General features: G+C 39.5%; 1 protein-coding gene across 3 annotated transcripts in view; it reads left to right on the top strand.

The window, feature by feature from the left end:
* Wnk3 (WNK lysine deficient protein kinase 3) overlaps positions 1–22,331 on the top strand; it is a 201,598-nt gene that overhangs the window by 33,586 nt on the left and 145,681 nt on the right. For all 3 annotated transcript variants that reach the window (XM_029554369.1, XM_029554370.1, XM_029554371.1), the window contains exons 3-5: positions 16,039–16,211; positions 18,617–18,837; positions 19,999–20,156. In XM_029554369.1, the coding sequence (XP_029410229.1) occupies positions 16,039–16,211; positions 18,617–18,837; positions 19,999–20,156 (552 nt within the window). The remainder of the gene's footprint in view (positions 1–16,038; positions 16,212–18,616; positions 18,838–19,998; positions 20,157–22,331) is intronic.

A 22,331-nucleotide genomic window follows, 5' to 3' on the forward strand; every position in this document is an offset into this window, starting at 1 on the left:
TTGTAGTTTCTGATTCTTGTGTGAGACTCAGGCCTTCAAGTTTAGGTCTGCTTCTTTTTGTGAACTTTATGTGTCTTTGTGGTTTACTTTTTGGGCATGAGAAGCTGGTTCCTCTAAGCTTCCAGTTCTCTCTTTTGATTTTATATTGGAGTGGCCAGATTGCTTTTGTCTTCAGGAGTTCCCACAGAGGCCCAAGTCAGATGAAGATCAGATGCTCTCAGGCTTTCTCCTAAGGTCTGGATCCCTCCAGGAGCGATTTTGGCCCCAGGAATTGGGGATTGGACTGGCCTGGGAGCCTGGCTCAGGAAAGATGCTGGTCTAGGGCAGCTGGTGGCCCTGCCACCAAAAGATCCAAAGGCAGATGGGGCAGGAAGAGGCCCCAAGGTCTCCTGGGGACTGCACTGAGGTGTTGTGTTGGTCTGGATGCAAAGGATCAAGAAGAGGAAAGGTCAGCCCCAGCGTCCCAGAAAGAGGCTGGTGGGTGGTGCAGGCCCAGGGAAGCAAAGGGAGTTGAGGGTGGGGCCAGACCCAGAAGCAGTGCTCCTGGTGCCCAGAGAAGGCACTCCTTTGGTCTGGATGAAAAGGTTCAGGGAGCAGTATTGGTTCCCCAGGTGTCTGGGGCCCCAAGACAAGGAATGAAGCAGGGGCCAAACTCAGAGGAGAGGACGGCAGCAGAGATGGGAGGGTAAATGAGGCTGGAGGAGTCAAGGCTTAGAGGGCGAAATGGACTTACCCCGGAGAGAGGCCTGTGTTGGGTCCTGCAGGCCCAGGGAAGCAGAGGGAGGTGAGGGTGGGGCCAGGCCCAGAAGCAGAGCTCCTGGGGCCCAGAGAAGGCACTCCATTGGTCTGGATGAAAAGGATCAGGGAGCAGCATTGGTTCCCCAGGTGTCTGGGGCCCCAAGAGAAGGAATGGGTCAGGGCCCAAACTCAGAAGAGAGAACGGCAGCAGAGATGGGAGGGTGAATGGGGCTAGGGTAGTCAAGGCTTGGAGGGCTACCATGTTTTTAATGGAGTCTTGCTGAGACTACACTTGAACTGTTATGTTCAAACCATCCTCCTAGTTCAGCTACCAACACCAACTGAATAAATAGGTCTACAGGCATATGCCACTATCCTTGACTCACACACACAAAATAAATTTACAGCCAGGCATGGTGGCACATGCTTTTAATCCCAGCACTCAGAAGACAGAGTCATGTAGATCTCTGTGAGATCAAAACCAGCTTGATTTCTGTAGAGAGCTTGAGACCCTGTCTCAAAAATACCAAAAACAACAAAAAATATTTTCTCATTGATTATTTGTCTCATTTTGTTATTGTTGCTGGGTAATGATATCCTTAAGCATGTCCTACAACTGAACTATAGCCCAACTCTGTTTTTCTGTTGTTGAGATCTTTTCTTCCTCTCTTTTTTTAGATGGTTGGTTTCTCACTCTTTTTACCCAAGCTAGCCTTAAATTCCTAGGCTCAAGTGGTCTTCCCACATCAGCATTCTGAGTAGCTTAGACTACAGGTGTTGCTGGGCATGGGTGGCACACACCTTTAATCCTAGCACTCTGCAGGCAGAAGCAGGCAGATCTCTGTGAGACAGAGGCCAGCCTGGTCTACATAGCACGTTCCAGGCCAGCTGGGGCTACAGGAAGACCCTGTCTCAAAAAAACTCCCAACTCTTATGGTTTTTTAATTTTAATTTTTTTTTCGAGAATTTCATACATGAGTATTGTATTTGTATTATTTCCACCCCTCCCTGGTCCCCTCCAACCCTTCTCACCCTACCCCACTCCCTCACAATTTCTTGTCCTCTTTGATTGCTATTGTTACATATACATATATACATTCCTAAATATACACACATATACATATGTATGTATATATAGTGCACTGAGTCCATTTAGTGGTACTTGTATGTACTTGTATTTAGGGCTAACTACTATTGGGGAGCTTGTCCCTGAAGAAAACTAACTCTCTCTCTCCCTCAGTATCTGTTGATTGCCTATAGCTTTTAACTATTTAAAAAAAAGAATAAAAATTATTTCTTAAGTAGGCTTTGCTTAAAATAAGATACTCAACATTGAACTGCTAAACTCAAGGAATATCAGTATTGTCAGTGTCACTCTGGCATTTACTGGGAGTTGGTCTCTAAATAACCGATTGATGGTTGGGTTGTCATAGTTCAATAGCTGGCCTTCATGTTTTGCCAGTGTCCAGAGCGGGTCAGGCATATGGAGAGACCGACTCATTTTTACTCAGGCTTCTAAATGTAGGACATAAGCTTATTATACTAGAAAAAGAAGAAATACAGTTACTGTGTGGAGTGTAGACTAGATACATTGGAAGTTAAATTATAATAGGGAACTGTGTTGGTGAGTATATTTAGAACAAAAGATTTAGTTGTCCCTGCATTTCTTCCTACTAAGGCAATAAACTGACTAAATGAAGTGAATGCCCATGTCCCTACTAGATGAAGATATCTTTGTTCAACAGATTTGCAAGAGAAGTGAACCTGGTTTTGTATTGTGGTTTATTCCCCCTTTTGATATATCCTTTTGGGGGGTGTGGTGCTGGGGGGTCAAATCCAGGGCTTCACACATACCAGGTAAATGCTTTACCACCAAACTATAGCCCTAGCTACTCAGTATGTATCTTTACCACCATTGATAAGGTAGTAATATCATTCCTATCTCAGAGTTTTAGTGTGCTTCTCTAGCTGTGACTTTTATGCCCAGATGGATAGATAGATAGATGATACATGATAGATAGATATAATTTTTGAGAATTTTTTGCATGAGTACTGTATTTGCATCATTTCTACCCCTTCCACTTCCCCTCCAACTCCTCTTCTACTCCCTCTCAATTTCTTGTCCTCTTTGATTATTATTGTTACACATAACACACACACACACACACACACACACACACACACACACACACTGCATTGAGTCCATTTAGTGCTGCTTGTGTATACATGTGTTTAGGGCTGACCACTTGTGATTAGATAACCTCTCAGGAGCTTGTCCCTGTAGAAAACTAATTCTCCCTCCCTCACAATCCATTGATTCCTTGTAGGTCTTTTATCTAGAGGTGGGACCCTTTATCATTTCCCCAGTCCATATGTGTTGTCATTATGCAGGTGTTTTGGGGTAGCTATATTGTGGAGATTTTGTGGTATGATACATTCATGTTAACACTGACAAATTGTTATTACCTTGGAATATGTTTCTTTTATTTAGCTTTAGTTTTAAGTTACATCATTTCTCCATGGGAAGTGACTTATGAGTGAAGTATCCTCAGTCACTACTGTGAATCCTATTTCTGACAGGTAGATGATGAATTAAAAATTGCTTGGGATTCAGAGTTCAGCTTTCAGTGTTGCCTTTGCAGTTTAGATACCTTATGCAAACCAAGTAGCTTAACATTTTGGAGACTTTTTAAATCTTTTCTGTTAAACAAAAATGCAATAAACATTTAGGATATATAAAAAAATATTGGGGCCCTGATTATAGCTTGGTAGTAGAGTATTTACCTCACATATACAAGTCCCTGGGTTTGATCACCACCAACACTGAAGAGAGAAAAGAAGAAACAGTAACACAATGGAATTTGAATACCACTCAGCTTAAGAAATAAAACATAGGGTGGGGGAAAAGAAGGGGCAGGAGGGGTGGGCCACAGGAGTATGGTACAGGTAGAACAAAGTATGAGTTAGGGTTAGCATTACTGACATTGCATTTACCTTTCTGCTCCACTTCTACTTTAAGCAGTGGAAGAGAGAGAGAAAACAAATTGAAAAATAATGTGCAAGAGAAAAAGGAAAAAAAAAAGATTTAAAAAAAATAGAGAGGCCAGGCGTGGTGGTGCACGCCTTTGATCCCAGCAGAGGCAGGTGGATCTCTGAGAGTTCAAGGCCAGCCTGGTCTACATAGTAAGTTCTAGGCCAGCCCCACTATAGGGATACCCTGTCTCAAAAAAGACCACCCCCCGCAAAAACCATAGAGGATTAGAGATAACACTTTTTAAAAATTTTTTATGTGTATGCATGTATTCCCTGCATGTAGGTAAGTGCACTTGTGTCGTGCAATGCCCACAGAGGTCAGAAGAGGCTGTCGGATCCCCTGGGACTGGAGTTACGGACTATTGTTAGCTGCCATGTGGGTGCTGGGATTCAAACCCAGGTCTTCTCCAAGAACAACCAGTGTTCTTAACCACGGTACCATCTTTCCAACCCCAAGATAACACTTTTAATGCACAGGGCATGTTTGAGTATTTAATAAGTGATTGTGGTAAAATAGTGACCATGTTCATGTTCAAGAATATTCATTGAGGGGTCTGGAGAGATTGCTCAGCAGTGAAGAGCACCAACTGCTCTTGCAGAATACTGGGGTTTGGTTCCCAGCATCCACATGGCAGCAAACAACTGTCCTTAACTCCAGTTCCAGATGATCTGACACCCTCTTTTGGCCTCTGCAAGCATTGCACAGCATGGTTGCACTTACATACATGCAGGCAAAACACTAATATACATATAATAAAAATAAATGAATAAAATATACAAAAAAGAATAGTCATTGAGCTGAACTGGTAGTGCATGCCTGTAATCTCATTATTTAGGAGGTGGAGGCCACATAAGGAATTTGAGACCAGCCTGTGCTGAGACCCTGTCTCAAAATGCTTTTTAAAAAAACCATTTAAAAAGTATGGAGAGATGGCTCAGCGGTTAAGAACACTGGCTGTTCTTGCAGAAGACTGGGGTTCAAATCCCAGCACCCACATGGCAGCTAACAACTGTCCATAACTCCAGTTCCAAGGGATCCAACAACCTCTTCTGTCCTCTGTGGGCATTGCACGACATGGATGCACTTACATACATGCAGGCAATACACTCATACATATAAAATAAATAAAAAATGAAAGATGAAATCTTTACTGACATTGGAAGTACTATTTTGAAGCCTTTGTAGTATTCATCCTTACCTGAAGAAGTTATTTTAGAATACAGCTTTTATGTCATTGTTATTATTTTATGTTTGTGGAAACAGATCCATGTAGCCTCTGGTCTGGTTCTATTTACATTAAGAGACATAGCTGATAAGGCCATAGTTTACCTTTAAAAAATGAAATGTTTCTAATTTTTTTTTGTTCTTGGTTCAGGGGATATATTCCATCATGGTGTGGAAGGCATGGTTGTGGAACAAGCTCCTACACATGGTGGCTGGAGGTGCCTTGCTCACATCTCCACAAATTGAGAACCAAACAAAGGGGGAATACATGATGCTCATCTGGCTTTCTCTTTTTTCCCTTTTTATTTGGTTCACACTCCAGCCCATGGTATGCTATACTCACATTCAGGGTTGGTCCTACCCCACCCCCACCCCCAGTAAATCATGTGTATGAATGCCTGCATATTTGAATGTGCACCATATGTGTGCCTGAAAAGGCCAAGATAAGGAGTTGGAGCCCTGGAAATGGAGTTACAGATAGTTATAAGTCATCATTTGGATGCTGGGAAGTGAATCCAGGTCTCTGGAAGAGCAGTGAGCGCTTTTAACTGCAGAGCTATCTCTCTAGCCCAGTTAATCTTATTTAGAAACATCTTCACAGACGTATGAAAAGATGTGCTTTATTAATATCCTGTGTGTTCCTCTTTTTTGTTGTTTTTGTTTTGTTTTGTTTTTGGTCTTTTAGAGACAGGGTATCCTTGTAGTGGGGGTGGCCTGGAACTCACTGTGGAGACCAGTCTGGCCTTGAACCCACGGAGATCCGCTTGCCTCTGCCTCCTGAGTGCTGGTACTAAAGGTGTGTGCCACCACACCTAGCTGTTTGTTTTTTTGAGAGAGGGTCTTCCTGTAGCCCCAGCTGACCTGGAGCTCCCTATGTAGACCAACTAGGCTGGCCTCCATCACACGGAGATCTGCCTGCCTTTGCCTCCCAAGTGCTGAGATTAAAGGCATGTGCACCATCATGCCCAGCTCCTCCTGTGTGTTTCTTTTTTTTTCTTTTCTTCTTTTCTTTTGGTCTTTTTGAGAAAGGGTCTCCAGCTGGCCTGGAACTCACTGTGTAGACCAGGCTGTCCTTGAGCTCACAGAGATCCACCTGTCTTTGCCTCCCAAGTGCTGGGATTAAAGGTGTGTGCCACCACACCTGGCTGTGTGTTTCTTTTTTTTTTTAAATTTTTATTTTAATGTGTATGAGCTTTTTGCCTATATGTATGTAAGCATGCCCATGATGTGCAATATCTGTGGAGGCCAGAAGAGGGCATCAGATCCCCTGGAATTGGAGTTACTTATGGTTGTTAGGCACCATGTAGGTGCTGGGAACCGAACTTGAGTCCTCTACAAAAGCAGCTAGTGCTCTTAACCACTGAGCCATCTCTCTAGCGCCTCCTATGTGTTTGCTAATCTAATCAGTCTGACAGTAAAAATGAACCATCACAAGTCTACTCTTGTCAATTTGACACCTAAACACATCACTTTTTAAACCTTAATACAGCACATCCTTGGCCTCTAAAGTCTTGTATTTAATAATGCAAAATGTTTGGTCTGTCTGTAAGAGTCTAAAATCCAAAGTCTCTTCAGAGACTCAAGTCAGTCTCTTAACTGTGAGTCCCTGTAACGTAAAAAAGCAAATTACATGGCTCTAACATAGAGTGGTCCATGATAAATTTTCCAATTCTGAAATTCTAAAGGGAATATAACAAATATTGAACCAAAGCAAGACCAAAACCTAACAGGTCAAACACTAAATTCTGCAACTCTATATCTTGTATCAGGAGCTTTTCATCTGGGCTCCAATGGTCTTGGGTAGTCCTGATTCTCCAACTTGATGGCCTGCAGCATACATAACCTCTTAGTGGACCTCTCACATTTCTAGCACCTCCAGTATCTTGGAGTCTCTACTGCAACTTAGGCTTCACCTTCACAGCTTCATGAAGAGCCTGATCAGGAATTCTATGCAGAGCATCTGACCCTACTACATATTGTGTAGCCTCAGCAGCTTTCTGGAACCTTAGTACAAACCTCCACAACACGTTAACTCTTACATTTTGCATGTCTTAAAAACCAGCATCATGTATATAATGCCAAAATCTACCAGCTTGAAATGTAGCCTGTCTCCCTTGTTCTACAGCTTCAGCAAACTGTGCCTTCAGGCTGAACCTGGGAAAACACTTCCCTAGATGGCTCTGCTAGAACAGGATGCCCTGGAGGCTGGCTTTGTCCAGTCATTCTCTTTAAAAATATCTTTCTTATCTTCTATAAATACATACGCTGGTCAATCATGTTGATATTATTCCATGTCTCAGGAAAGGTTTTATGTAAAAATATTTTTTACTATTCCATGAATTATAATTGATTAAATGTTTAGTAACATTCATTAAAAAATATTTCTTTTTAAGGTACTGTGGAGTAGTTGAAATCTGTTTGGTTAATTTGAATTTTTATTTTTTATGTGTCTGAGTGTTTTGCTTGTATGCATGTAAGTGCACTATATGTGTGCAAACCCAGGGAGATCAGATGATGGCACCATATCCTCTGGAACTGGAGCTACTGACAGTTGTTAGCTGAGAAGTGGGTACTGGAAACCGAACCTGAATCCTCTGGAAGAGTAGCCAGTGCCTTTAACCACTGAACCATCTATCCAACCCCAGGTTGTTTTGAATTTTATAGCTACTTACCAGCCATACAAATTAATATAATATTAAAACTTTTATTTTTGATGCTCTTTCAAATGATCTTAATTTGAGACAGCAGTATTTAGGAATCATTTCCATAGGCTAGATTTTTTTTTGAGACAGCATGTAGCCTGGGCTGACCTCAGAACTTATCATTCTCCTACCTCAGCCTTCTCAGTACAAGTAGCACTGGCTTTAAACTGGAATTTTAATGGTGCTATGTTATATGGCTCCATTAGCTGTAACTGCTCTCTAGTTTGCCTTTTGTGGCTCATCTTGCCTATTTTTTTTTCCATTTTCTTTCCTTTTTTTTGAGACAGTGTCTCAGCTAGCCTGGAAATCACCTGCCCTGTAGACTCAGCTAGCCTGGAACTCACTATGTAGATCAGCTGACCTCAATCTCACATAGATCTACCTGCCTCTGCCTCCCGATGCTGTGATTAAAGGTGTGCGCCACCACATCTGGTGCAGCTTGCCTTTCTTACACTAAGAATTCTCCTCATTGATTGTAGGTGAAAGTTATTCTATCACAATAGTTGTCACTAATATTGTAGCGTGTTTGTGAGTCTCTGTATGATTATAAGATTACAATAGTGTCTGAAAGCTCTATTGAAAGTATTTACCTCTGAATTTTGGCACTAGTTTTAACAGGCTTATTGTCTACTCCCTGAATTACAAATAAAATTTTAAAGGTATTGGCCCTGCCTTTTTAGTGAATTTTCATCCAGAAATTGGTGACACCAGTTCTAATTTTATAAAGTTGTTTACTCCTAATTGTGATTACTTTTGATATTTAGAGTCAAAGGATGAAATAGGGTAGAAAGACATTCTATTTTTTTTTTAATTTATAATGAAAATCCCTTTTTGCACCTGTGTGTGCAGTGCCTGTGGAGGCCAGAGAGGATGTTCGATCCCCTGGAACTGGCGTTATGGGCAGTTGTTAGCTCTCATGTGTGTCTTGGGAACTCATGTGTGAGCCCAGGTCCACCTAGTTCTTTTAACCACTGAGCCATCTCTTCAGCCCCACTTGCAGCTACTCTTAATGAGAAAGTAATAATAATATGTGTATATATGGAAATTAATATTAGATAATTTCTTTTTTGCTGGCCTAGATAGAACTCACTGTGTAGACAAGGCTGTCCTTGAACTGACAGAGATCCACCTGCCTCTGCCTCTGAGTACTGGGACTAAGGGTGTGTGCCACCATGCCCGGCTTTAAACAATTTCTTAAAAACAAAAACAAAACCTAGTAAATAGTCTTCTAAGCTCTGAGATGGTAAATCTGTTTTTCTGAAAATCAGTGATGACTGTTAGTACTTTATTTTTTAATATTGCTAGTTTAGCAAAAATCAATAAAGTCAAAAAATAGAATAGTACAAATACAAGAAAGAAATTTATTTTTTTTCTGTTAATGGTAAAATATATTCCTGGAAAATATAAGTCTCCAATTCCTTTTCTGATATAGAATGACAAACCAGAGGCCTAAGGCTTCATTATACTAACTTTCCCGGAGTAGTGATTGCCTCAAAATAGCAGAGCAAGAAGTAAATCAGAATCCAACCCTTGTGATGCCAAAAGCAGATAAAGACATAAGAAAACTATGACAGCTGGAGAACTGGGTCAGTGAGTAAACACACTTGCCTCCAAGCCTAGCAACCTGAGTTTGATCCCCAAGACCCACAAGGTGGAAGGAAACAACCAACTCTTCTGAGTATCCTTTGACCTTCACATGCATGCTGTGCCTTATGTGCCCACATACATACACTCAAACACACATAAATAAATGTAAAAAAAAGTGTTTAAAAAGAAAACTATAAACCAGTATTCCCCACAAATATAGATGAAAAATGTTCAGTGTAATATTAGAATAATAATATTAGAATATCAGAATCAAATAGTATGTTTAAAAGATAAGAGGGCTGGGGGCATGGCTTAGTGGCTAAATGGCTTGCCATTGAAGCTTGAAGACCAGAGTTTAGATCTCCAGAACCCATGTGAAAGGCAAGCATGGGAATGCATGTCTATAATTCCAGGGCTTCTACAGGGAGATGGGAGATATAGATAGGTAAGTCCATGGAAATTCACAGGCTATCCTGGAATACACAGCTGTGAACAGACCATGTCTCAATGTGGAAGTTGAGGATTGACAACTAGCTTGTCCTCTGACCTTCACACAGATGTCGTAGCACAGGCATATCTACACACACACACACACACACACACACACACACACAAACACACACACACATACACACACTGTCCTAGTTTGTTTCTCCATTGCTGTGACAAAACACTCTGACAACTTCCAACTTGGGGAGGAAAGGGTTTATTCAATTTACATCTCCCAGGTCACAGTTCATCAGGGAGCCTAGGAACTCAGGGCAGGAACCTGGAGGCAGGAGCTAGAGCACAGGCCATGGAGGAACTCTGCTTACTGGCTTGCTCCACTGGCTCAGCCTGCTTTCTTATGCAACACAGACCCACCTGCCCAGGGGTGGCACCACCCACAGTGGGCTGGGCCCTCCCACATCACTCAACAATCAAGAAGATGCCCCATGGACACGGCCACAGGCTAGTCCAATGAAAGCACTTCCCCAGTTGAGGCTCCCCCAACCCAGGTGTGTCAAGTTGACACCAAAGCTATCTAGTGCATGTGCATATACACACATAAAAAAGGAGGCTAGCACACGATGACTATACGTTGTTTTCTCAGGAATACCAGTATTGTCCAGTGTTTTAAGATCAATGCAATTTGGGCTAGAGAGGTGGCTCAGCCATTAAGAGCACTTGCTGTTCTTCCAGAGGACCCAGATTCAGTTTCCACCATCCATCTGGTGGCTAACAACCTTCTGTAACTCCAGTTCCCAGGGGATATGATGCTTTCTTCTGGCCTCTATGGCCACTGCATGCCTGTGGTGCTCATTCATACATGCAGGCAAAACACTCGTATACATAAAATAAAAATAATAAAAATGTTTAATCAATACAACTTGACATGTTAAAATATGAAAATGATCATGTAGATCATTTCATTAGCTGTAAAAAATGTTTTAAAAAAGATAATCAGGGGCTAGAGAGATGACTCAGCAGTTAAGAGCACTGATTGCTCTTGCAGAGGACCCGGGTTCGATTCCAGCACCTACATGGCGGCTACGAACCGTCCTTAACTCCAGTTCCAGGGGAATCCACAGCATTGCACAACACAGGTGCACTCACATACATACAGGCAATACACTCATATATGTAAACTAAAAATTATAAAAGATATTTTAAAAAGGTACTCAAGAGGCAGGCAGATCTCTGTGAGATGGAGGACAGCCTGGTCTGCATAGTAAGTTCTAGACCAGCTAGGGTTACAGGGAGACTCTGTCTCAAATAATAAATAAATAAAGGTAATTAGAAATCAATTTAAGTATCTTTTATAATAGTATACATATTACAGAATGATGTACAGAATCTATGTGTTGGAAACTAGAACATACTGATGAAAGAAGTCAAAGACCTAAATAGATGAATTGGTTGGGTTGAAGGCTCTATTGGAAGATTTAAAAAGTTTGAAAAAATTCTTTCAGGGCTAAAGAGATGGCTCTGTTATTAAGAGAGCTTTCTATTCTTGCAGAGGACATGAGTTAATTCCCAGCACTCACATGGTGACTCACAACCCCATTTAACTGCAGTTCCAGGGATTCAGTGCCTGTTTCTGGCTTCTACAGGCACAAAGCATACATAAGGTGCACATACATACATACAGGCACTCAAACATACACATAAAATAAAAATAATTTTTTTTAAAAAAAATTCTTTCGGAGCTCAGTGGTTAAAAGCACTGGCTGCTTTTGCAGAAGACCCAGGTTCAATTCCCAGCACCCACATGGTAACTAACAGCCATCCGTAGCTCCAGTTCCAGGAATCCAATGCCCTCTTCCAACCTCCACAGACATTGCATGACTTAGGTGCATACATACACTCATACATAAAATAAATCAAAAAATTTTTAAATCATTCTTTCTATGCTGACTTGCCATTGTACAAATGAATACTAATAGAGAATAGGATAACCAAAAAAATTTTGATAAAAGTAGAAGAATTCATTTTAACTGGTTTCCAGGCTTTAATATAGTAATTGAAACATTTATGATACTTGGAAAGAGATTGGAAACACAGATAAGTGGAACATAGCTAATTGCAGAATTAAACCTTAAACAAGTGACTTTAAGAACTTCAGTGGTAATTCAGTGTGGAAGGAATGGTCTTCTCAATAAGCAATGATGGAATAATTAGATGTTAATACATTAAGAAATGAACCTCAACTTAAATCTCACAGCTTACACAAAAATTTACTCAAACTATATTACAGACCTTTAAATAAAATGAGAGGAAAAAATGAGAAAAATTTTGTGATCTTTAGTTAAATAAGGTCTTAATGTATATAACAAAAGTATGATCCATAAGAGAAAAAAACACAAATTTGGCTTCATCAAAACTAAAGAATATTTCAGCCAGACTTAGTGGCACATGCCTTTAATACCAGCACTTGGGAGGCAGAGGCAGGTGGACTTCTATGAGATCACAGCCATCCTAGTCTACCTAGTGAGTTCTAGGCCAGCTGGGGCTACAGGGAGACTCTGTTTCAATATCTACCCACCAAATAAAAGAATATTTTAAAATCATTTATATGGGAGAGATTTTATATTAGCATATATAAAGAACTTTACTCAACAACAAATTCAAATAATCCAGTGAAAATGAACTAGAGATTTGAACAAAGATTGGGGGATGTAGTTCAGGTACTGAGCATTTGCCTAGCAAGAAATGATGAACTGTGGTCCTTGGTTCGAGCCCCCAGCATTACCCAAACCAAAAAAGAATTAGACACATTTTACCAAAGAAGTTGTATGTATGGGTCAACATTGTTAATTAAAACCTTATAATCTGGTTTTAATATATCTATTAAAATAGCTTTAAAAACCCCAACAAACAAAAATACCTACTGTACTGGTAGGTACATGGTGAGGATGTTGCAGACAGCGAAATTCACACATATTGATGTTTTAAAATATTTTTATTTTCTGTGTGTATGAGTGTATTGCCTACATGTATGTAAGTGCATTCATGTCATGTAATGCCTGCAGAGGCCAACAGAGGGCATCAGATTCCCCTGGAACTGGAGTTACGGATGATTGTTAGTTGCTATTTGGGTTCTGGGAATTGAACCCAGGTCCTCTGCAAGAGCAGCCTATGCTCTTAACTGCTGAGCCATCACTCCAGCTCCCACATACTGAATTTTTATTTTGCTTCTCTTGAAGTACTAGTGGTTCAGTATTTCAATTTTACATTTATTTTTTACTTTTCATATGTTATTCATGAGAGTACTTTATCAATTTATTGTAAAGTTACATATGCTTTCCTAAGGCTGTGGATGTAGTACCTAAGTGGTGAGTTCTTGCCTTGCATGGGCAGGGCCCTGGGTTTGGTCCACAGCGTTGGAACAAAACAAAACAAAGGGAAAATCCCCAGCCAAATAACAAAAAGAAAAGAAATGTACTAGGGTACTCATAAGTCCCACCTGAAGTATTTACCTAAAAAAACTTAAGCTCACATGAAAACTTATGCATGAATATTTATAGCACCTTTAAAATTGGTCCAAAGTTGAAACCACCATCTGTCCTTAATCTGAGCAATATACCATAGTCTGGTACATTAATTCATTGATGGAATACTACATAATTAAGAACAACAGACTATTGATACTTGCAACAGTATGGATCAATCTAAAACACATTATGCTGAGTGATGTAGACAGTAGATTACTGTCTATTACATCTACAAGAGTTTATGGGATGGTCATAATTAGATAATAAATAGATCAGTGGTTTCCATGTTGTAAGAGTGAAGAGAGAGTTTGACGATGAAGAGACAGCACAGGAGAATATTTTGGAAGCAATAGAACTGGTAGCTAAAAGAGTGTGGTGGTGATTATAAATATGTATTTGTTGAAACTCATGGAACTATACACCAGAAGAGTAAGTTTTGCCAAATGTAAATTTAAAAATAAGCATGATGTTCAGAAAAAAGAGCCGAGAGAGTATCACACACCGCCCCCAAGTACTATTGAAGCTCTGATCAACTGGTTATGTTATATATCATTTTCAAGTGGCTTATATTTATATTGCTGAGGCTAACCCTGAACTCCTTGGCTTAAGAAATCTTACCCAGCTGCCCAAGTTGCTTTGACTACAGGTACATGCTACCATGTCTGGCTGATTTAGATGACTTTTACATAAGTTTTCCCCAAATTTATTTATATACATATATATGTATGTATAATTCTAATTAGCATTCTAATAGATTTTTTTTGTTTTTTTGAGACAGGGTCTCCCAGTAGCCCCAGCTGGCCTGGAACTTGCTATGTAGAACAGGCTGGCTTTGAACTCACAGAGATCTGCCTGCCTTTGCCTTCCAAGTGCTGGGATGTAAGTAGATGAATAGTGAAGAAAATGATAAGCAACATTTCTTCCATTATTAAACATACTAGAATCCACTTGAATTCATATGGTGTGGTAACTGACATGAGAATAGATTGGTAGAATAAAGTAGAGCCTAAGATAAATGAACACACAATACTGTATAGTATGTACAGTACTGTAGACATCTTATATTTTCGTTTGTTTTTTTGAGACAGTCATACCATGTAACTCAGACTGACTTCTAACTCTTGATCTTCCTGTCTCAGTTTCCTGGTTGCTTGGGCGACAGGCATGTACAACACGGTGCACTCTTTGAAGGAGAACTGTGTTCTTCAAGTCATTATGAATATTAGTTTACATGATGCTAGCACAAGTGATTAATCATCTTGAAGAAAATTTTTGCAGATATAGCAACGAATTCAAGATGGATTAAAGAATTTAGTATACGGTGGTTGCACACCTGTAATCCCAGAACTTGAGAGGCTGAGGTAGGAAGATCATAAATTCAAGGCCAGAATGGGCTACATACCACCACTCTATCTAACATTTTGTTCTTCTAATGACTTTATTTGGGCACATTTTTTTTGAGACAAGGTCTCACTGTGTTTCCCTGGCTGGCCTGGAACTTGCTATGTAGACATGTTATCCTTGAATTCACATAGATCTGCCTGCCTCTGCCATCTGAATGCTGAAATTAAAGTTATGTGCCCAGCCCTATTAGCCTATAAAAGATTTATTTTTTAAATTTTATGTATTTGAGTATTTTGTCTGCATGTATATAAGTGTACTGCATGTGTGCAGTGCCTACAAAGTGCTGGGACAGGGCATCATATCCCCTGGAACTGGAGTTACAGATGGTTGTCAGCCACTATGTGGGTGCTGAGAACTAAACCTGGATCCTCTGAAAGACCAACAAGTGCTCTCTTAACAGCAGAACCATCTCTCTAGCCCCTTACAACATTTTTTATTGAATGTCTTTGAGTAATATTTCCAGAAAGGGTGTGTGGGATGGTATGCTTTCTCTGTCCCCATTTTAGAAATATAGGTGTTTTTCCTTGTTTAATTGATAGCTTGTCTGACTTCAGAATTTTAGGATCATAGTCCTTCTCTTTAGAATTCAGTAATCATTGCTCCCATGACTTCTAGCATTTAATATAGCAGATTAGAGGTCCAGCGCCTATTTGAAGATTTTTCATTAGTTAGTAGGCCAATACATTTATCTGGAAACAGATCAGTTTCATTTGGAAAATAAACTGGAATAACTGTCTAGGTATCTTATGACTATTCTTGTCCTGACATTATAGATCTTTTAGATCAGGGATTTATGGGGCTGGAGAGATGGCTCAGTGGTTAAGAACATTGGTTGTTTTTGCAGAAGACCCAGGTTCAAATCCCAGCACCCACATGGCAGCTAACAACTGTCCATAACTCCAGTCCAGGGGATCCGACAGCCTCTTCGGCCCTCTGTGGGCATTGCACGACACGGGTGCACTTACCTACATGCAGGCAATACACGCGTACACATAAAATAAAAATAAAAAAATAAAAATAATTTTAAAAAACTCAAGGATTTCTTAAGGAAATGTTGCTCTTTTATCTTTTATTACTTTTTGTTAATTTGTATTGAGATAATGTAATTACTTTACCACTGATAGATGTATTATGTAGGTGTGTTTATAGCATAGTTATGAAATGTAACAATAGTTGTGTTGCCTCCTTGAATTAAGAAAGGATACCAGTGATTCTCTAAATCTTGAAAAAAGAATTGGTAGGTGAAAGATATATATATGTGTGTATATATATACATATATATATATTATGTGTATAATAAAGCATGCGGTTGAGCTATTATAATTGTCATGGAAATTTCTCTGGTATTAATTTGGGGTTTGTTCTTCCACTTTAGGATCGCAAGTTAACCAAAGCTGAGCAGCAAAGGTTCAAAGAAGAAGCAGAGATGTTGAAAGGACTCCAGCATCCCAATATAGTTCGATTTTATGATTCCTGGGAGTCTATATTAAAAGGAAAGAAATGTATTGTATTAGTGACTGAACTAATGACATCAGGAACCTTAAAGACGTAAGTTGACTCTGATGACTCTGATAGTACCAATTGAGTTTTATTTGGAAGTCATTTTAATGAGTCATAAAAGTTGTTTATAAACTTTTGATTTAAGGGTTTGTAGAGGGGCTGGGGATATAGTTCAGTGGTATAGCACTTACCAGTACAAGACCCTGGGTTCTGTCCCCAGTACTACAGAAAAAGAAGAGGAAAAAAAAAAAAAAGAATTTGTAGAGTCTGTTTCAGGTAAATTAAACAATCAAGATTTTAATGTAGTTTGTTAGTGCTGAGAAGTTGGTGTTTTAGTAGCTAGGCATGTAGCTCAGTTGGTAGAATACTCAACTAGCATGCATGAAACCCTGAGTTTGGCCCCTGTACCACATAAAACTGGGCAGGATGGTTCATAACTTTTAATCCCAGCACTTGCAGGGTAGATGCAAGAGGATTAGAAGTTCAGAATCATTCTTAGCACATGGCTAGTTCAAGGCCAGCCTGGGCTACATGAGACCATGCCTCAAAAACACACAAGAGGACTGAAGTGATGCCTCAATGATTAAGAGCATGTTCTACTCTCACAGAGGACCCAAGCTCATTTTCCAGCACCCACATCAGGCAACTTATGTGTACCACCTGCAATGCTAACTTCAGGGATCCAGTGCCTTTGGTCTCCACAGGCAACCACATTCACACTTGCTTAATCTCCCTCACATATAATACACCCATAACTAAAAATAGAATAAATCTTTTGGGGTTGAAGAGATGGCTTAGCAGTTAACAGCATTTGCTGCTCTTGCTGAAGACATGAGTATAGGTCCCTGCACCCACATGGCAGTTTACTATTCTTAACTCCATCCAGTTCCTTAATGTGGTACATATACATGCAGGCAAAACACTAATACACATAAAGGATTACAAATAAATACAAGCTTTAAAATATAAAAAAAAAAGAAAATAAAAAATTTTATTTTAATAATATATTTTTAATTATTTTTATTTTATGTGTGAGAGTTATTGCCTACATGTATGTAAGTGCACCCGTGTCATGCAATGCCTGTAGAGGTCAGAAGAAGATATTGGATCCCCTGGAACTGGAGTTAGGGATAGTTGTTAGCCACCATGTGGGTGCTGGGAATGGAACCCAGGTCCTCTGCAAGAGCAGTCAGCGCTCTTAACTGATGAGTCATCTCTCCAGCCACCAAAATAAGTCTTTTAAAAAAATGCAAAAATACTTTTTTTCTTCAAAATAAAAATTAATTCAGTCTGTAACAAGAACATTGAATCTGCACATTTGTGTACAAGTTCACACTTAAAAACAGCAGAAAGAAAAAATACCCCAAAAGTTAATGTTTTAGAGACAGCGTAGAATTTGAGAGTTGAAAATCATTATATACAGAGTATAATTTTATTTTGTCAAAGATAATGAATGGCTGGGTGCTTGACCAAGTTTACAATTCTAGCAATGAATAAATACTATATTATAGTCCTGTGTATAATCAGTTTTTCATTTGGTATGAATTCATTATATAATCAGTTGTAATTAAGTGTGTACTATGCATTTTGTTCTAACTTTTTGCACTAAAAATTTTCATAGCCATATCTTCTGGTGACTGTGTAAGTAGTTCCTAAGAAGTATAGAGGGGCTTTCTTTTTTTAAAATGATGTTTTTGTTCCAAAAAAAGGACATTCTGGCATGATTCTTAGGCTTACTTTGAATTAAAAATGTTATACTTTGTAGGATATCTTTTGGGGGAGATTCAAACAGTTTTATTTAGGAATTGTGAGGTGGGATGGAGGAGTTGAGTCTTGCAGTCCCTGAAATGTGAGATGAGAATGAGAATAAGGTTTTAGAACAACATTTTTTTTTTTTTGTATTTTTGAGACAGGGACTCCCTGTAGCCCCAGCTGGCCTGGAACTTGGTATGTAGAACAGGCTGGCCTCGAACTGACAGAGATTCGCCTGCCTCTGCCTCCAGAGTCTGTGTACCCATTCTGTAACGGTGTGTGCCACCAGCCTGGTGAGGACAACCTTTTTTTTTTTTTTTTTGCAACAAGATAATAGAAAACAATTTAGGTGCTGGGGAGATGACTCAGCAGTTAATAATGCTTGCTGTTCTTGCAGAAGACCTGAGTTTGGTTCCCAGACCCCTACTGAACAACTCATAACTGCCTGTAACTCTTGCTCCAGGAGATCCAATGCCCTCTTCTGGCCTCTATGGGCATCTGTAATGTGCTTGCACATACATATGCGCACACACACACACACACACACACACACACACACACAAACATATGTAAATAAAATACAATTTTTTTAAAAAAAATTGAGCAATCTTAGTACATAAATGGACAGTTCGCTCCTAATGGTATTTATACAATAATCTGAGGATGTTTGTTTACAGATGGTCTTTTATTTCTTTGTATAGGTACTTAAAACGATTTAAAGTCATGAAACCAAAAGTCTTAAGAAGCTGGTGCAGGCAAATTTTAAAAGGATTGCAGTTCTTGCATACAAGGACTCCTCCTATTATTCATCGGGATCTGAAATGCGACAACATTTTCATCACAGGACCCACTGGATCTGTGAAGATTGGTGATCTGGGACTGGCAACCTTAATGCGCACATCATTTGCTAAGAGTGTCATTGGTGACTAGCGTTTTATGGTTTCCTGGCTGGGTATTAGATTTGTCAGTTGTATAGGTCTAGAACAGAGATGAATCAACTATGTTCTTGAGCCAAATTTGGGCCACTTCCTGTTTTGTTGTTTTATTGTGTGTGGGGTGTGGGGGTGGGGGGAGTTGAGACAGGGTCTTGTGTAACCTAGGCTAGTCTCAAACTCACTATGTAGCAGAAGATGACTTTGAGCTCCTTATCCTCATGTGCTGTAATTATACGTCGAGCCAACATAATCAACTATTAATCAAGTTTTACTGGAACACAACCACAACCATTCAGTTGTAGGTTATATGTAGGTATTTTTGGACTACAGAGTTGAATAGTTGTGTGACAAAAAGTCTGAAATAGTCACTGTCTGGTGCGTCACAGAAAAATTTACCAGTTCCTGCCAGAAGTGTGAAGTTGCTTTGAAATACCTGTTATATATAAATTAACTTATTTCAAATGCATCATAATGTATATATTTTGTAGAATATATTTGGGATTATTGAAAGATTCTGAGGATTTAAGGAACAAAGTTTACTAAGTTAATTTACAAAAATTTGCACTAAAAAAAAGATAGAAGTGAAATCAAATTTATCTCTGTCTATCTTTCTTTGGTATTCAGGGATAGGATTTCATGTAGGCCAGGCTGGCCTTGAACTTGCCATGTACTTGAGAATAACCTTAAACTCCTGACCTTTTTGCCTATAACTCCTAAGTGCTAGGATTGCAAGTGTGAGCTTAAGTCATGCTTGACTTAAGTCAGAGTTTTAAAATCCATAACCTAATCTTGAGCATTTTCAGTTGTTACTTCATCAATACAAAATATTAAGAAATTCTTTAAGTGCTATTTTATACTTTTAGATTTGATTTTTGGGAGAAAAAATTAATAGGTAATTTTTATGGGAAAGAGAATCGTAATTCATATATTTTTCTCTTTAATAAAAATACGGTTGAGGCAAACTGGGCATAGTGGCATGCACATTTAATCCCAGCACTCAGGAGGCAGAGACAGGTAGATCTCTGTGAGATCAAGGCCATCCTGGTCTACATAGCAAGTTTGAGGCCAGCTGCAACTATACGGAGACCCTGTCTCATAAAACCAAACAGCAACAACAATAACGTATTGCTTGTGGTATTATTTTGTAGGCACTCCTGAGTTTATGGCTCCAGAGATGTATGAAGAGCACTATGATGAATCTGTAGATGTCTATGCTTTTGGAATGTGTATGCTAGAAATGGCTACTTCGGAGTATCCATATTCTGAATGCCAGAATGCAGCTCAAATATACCGGAAAGTAACCAGTGTATGTATAACTGTTCATTTTACTTTAGAAATTGCCACATTTCATGTTGAAGTTGATAAAATTGACTTACTTAGTTCAGTTTATTTGTGGGAAAAGGGATGTAGTTCAGTGGTAGACCGCTTACTACTTAATATGCACAAGGCTCTGGGGAAAGGAAAGAAAATAAAGATAAACAAACCTTCCTCCCCATTATGGGTTAGTCTTGTACAACAGTGTTAATTTAAAAATAACAGTAAGATAATTTAGATTTATACTATGTACTTGAACTCTATTGGGGTCATATAAAATGTTCTATATTTGTTTTGGGGAAAATATAGATATATCATCTTTGTTCGTAGTAAAATTTTAGAATTAAATGTGTCTTAATTTTCAAAGTTGGACAATAGAGCTTGAGTAAAAGGCTTTGAAGGGTTATTATACTTTTAGAAGCCCACTTATGAAAGGGTATTCAATATATAGTTCAACAAAGTATTTGAGTCCCTGTTGTAATTTTTATGTTAGAAATTGCAAGGAATTCAATGATGAGTAAGAAGTGTTTGCTATCCTCAGAGAGTTTATATTTCTACGAGTAGAATAATATAAATTAAGAAATGATGAGCTGGGTGTGGTGGTGCACACCTTTAATCCCAGCACTTGGGTGGTCAAGGCAGGAGGATCATAAATTAGAGGCCATTCTGGGTTGCATAATAAAACCCTATCCCACAACCCCCCCCCAAAAAAAAGTACAAAATAAGAGGATAAGACCAGGTGTAGTGGCACATACCTTTAATCCCAGCACTCAGGAGGCAGAGGTAGACTCAAGGCCAGCCAGGGCTGTATAATGAGACCCTGTCTCAATAAAAAAAAGGATAAATAAGTAAGGAATTCGAGGTAGAATCAGAGTGTGAATGACTTCTTATATGGCTGAGGGCCTAGAGATAGACTATGAAAGAGATTGTTAGTGTTTCAGGTAGCTAGTAATAATAGGTAATTTTTTAATCCTTGAAAAATTAACATTATTTTAAATAGACAAATGATAATTGTGTACATTTATGGGATACAATGTAAAATCAATGTAGTTTACCTGTCACTTCACTTGCTTATCTTTTTCTGTGGTTACTCATTTTAAATTTGCTTTTTTAGTTATATTTCATTTCACTCTTATTATTTTTATTTTATGTGTATGAGTGTATTGCCTGCATGTGGTAAGTGTACCCATGTCATGCAGTGCCCTCGGAGGTCAGAAAAAGGTGTCAGATTTCCCTGGAGCTGGAGTTACGAATGGTTGTTAACTGCCATGCAGGTATTGGGAATCAAGCTCCGGTCCTCTGCAAAAGTAGTCAGTGCTCTTAACTGCTGAGCCATTTCTCCAGCCCCTAGTTACTTTATTTTAAAAAAATTTTTGCTTTATTTTACTTTTGTTTTCATTTCCTGTATATATCTGTTCTTTTTTCTGTTTAATATTTTTGTTGAGCTTTTGTACATTTATTTCATACAACAGTTCTTAATCAAATTTAGACTCCCCTGCCGGAACTCATGCATTCCACCATAAATGTTAAGTCTCATCTGGTCAACCATTTGTACCTAGATGTCCTTCAGTGCAAGTTCATCCATTGGAGTCTAATCAGCCTATCTAGAGATCTTAAGGAAAGTCTACTCTTCCTCACCCAGCAGTAATGAATCTCCAGCAGTTTCCAGGCTAGGGTCAGCCTGCCACCTATTCCCCTTGCTCCACTCTGGGTCCTTGTCTGATTGAATTGACATGGATCCTGTGCTTGACACCATCATTGTTGCATGTTCACATGAGCAAGCTTCCAGTGGCTTGAAAGCCTGTTTCCCTATGTTCATGGATCAACCCTGCCTCTTACAATCTTTCCACCCCCTCTTCTGCAATGGTGCCTGAGCCATGGGTGGGTGTGCTGGACAGCTTTAGTGTCAACTTGACACACCTGAGTTGAGGGAGCCTCAATTGGGGAATTTCCTCTATTGGACTGGCCTGTGGCCATGTCTGAGGGCATCTTCTTGATGAGTGATGTGGGAGGGCCCAGCCCACTGTGGGTGGTACCACCCCTGGGCAGGTGGGCCTGTGTTGCCTAAGAAAGCAGGCTGAGAAGGGGCCAGGGGAGCAAGCCAGTAAGCAGCGGAAGTTCCTCCATGGCCTGTGCTCCAGCTCCTGCTTCCAGGTTTCTGCCCTGA

This window comes from Nannospalax galili, unplaced genomic scaffold (genome assembly GCF_000622305.1).
Source record: "Nannospalax galili isolate Female #2095 unplaced genomic scaffold, S.galili_v1.0 scaffold225, whole genome shotgun sequence".
NCBI lineage: Eukaryota > Metazoa > Chordata > Mammalia > Rodentia > Spalacidae > Nannospalax > Nannospalax galili.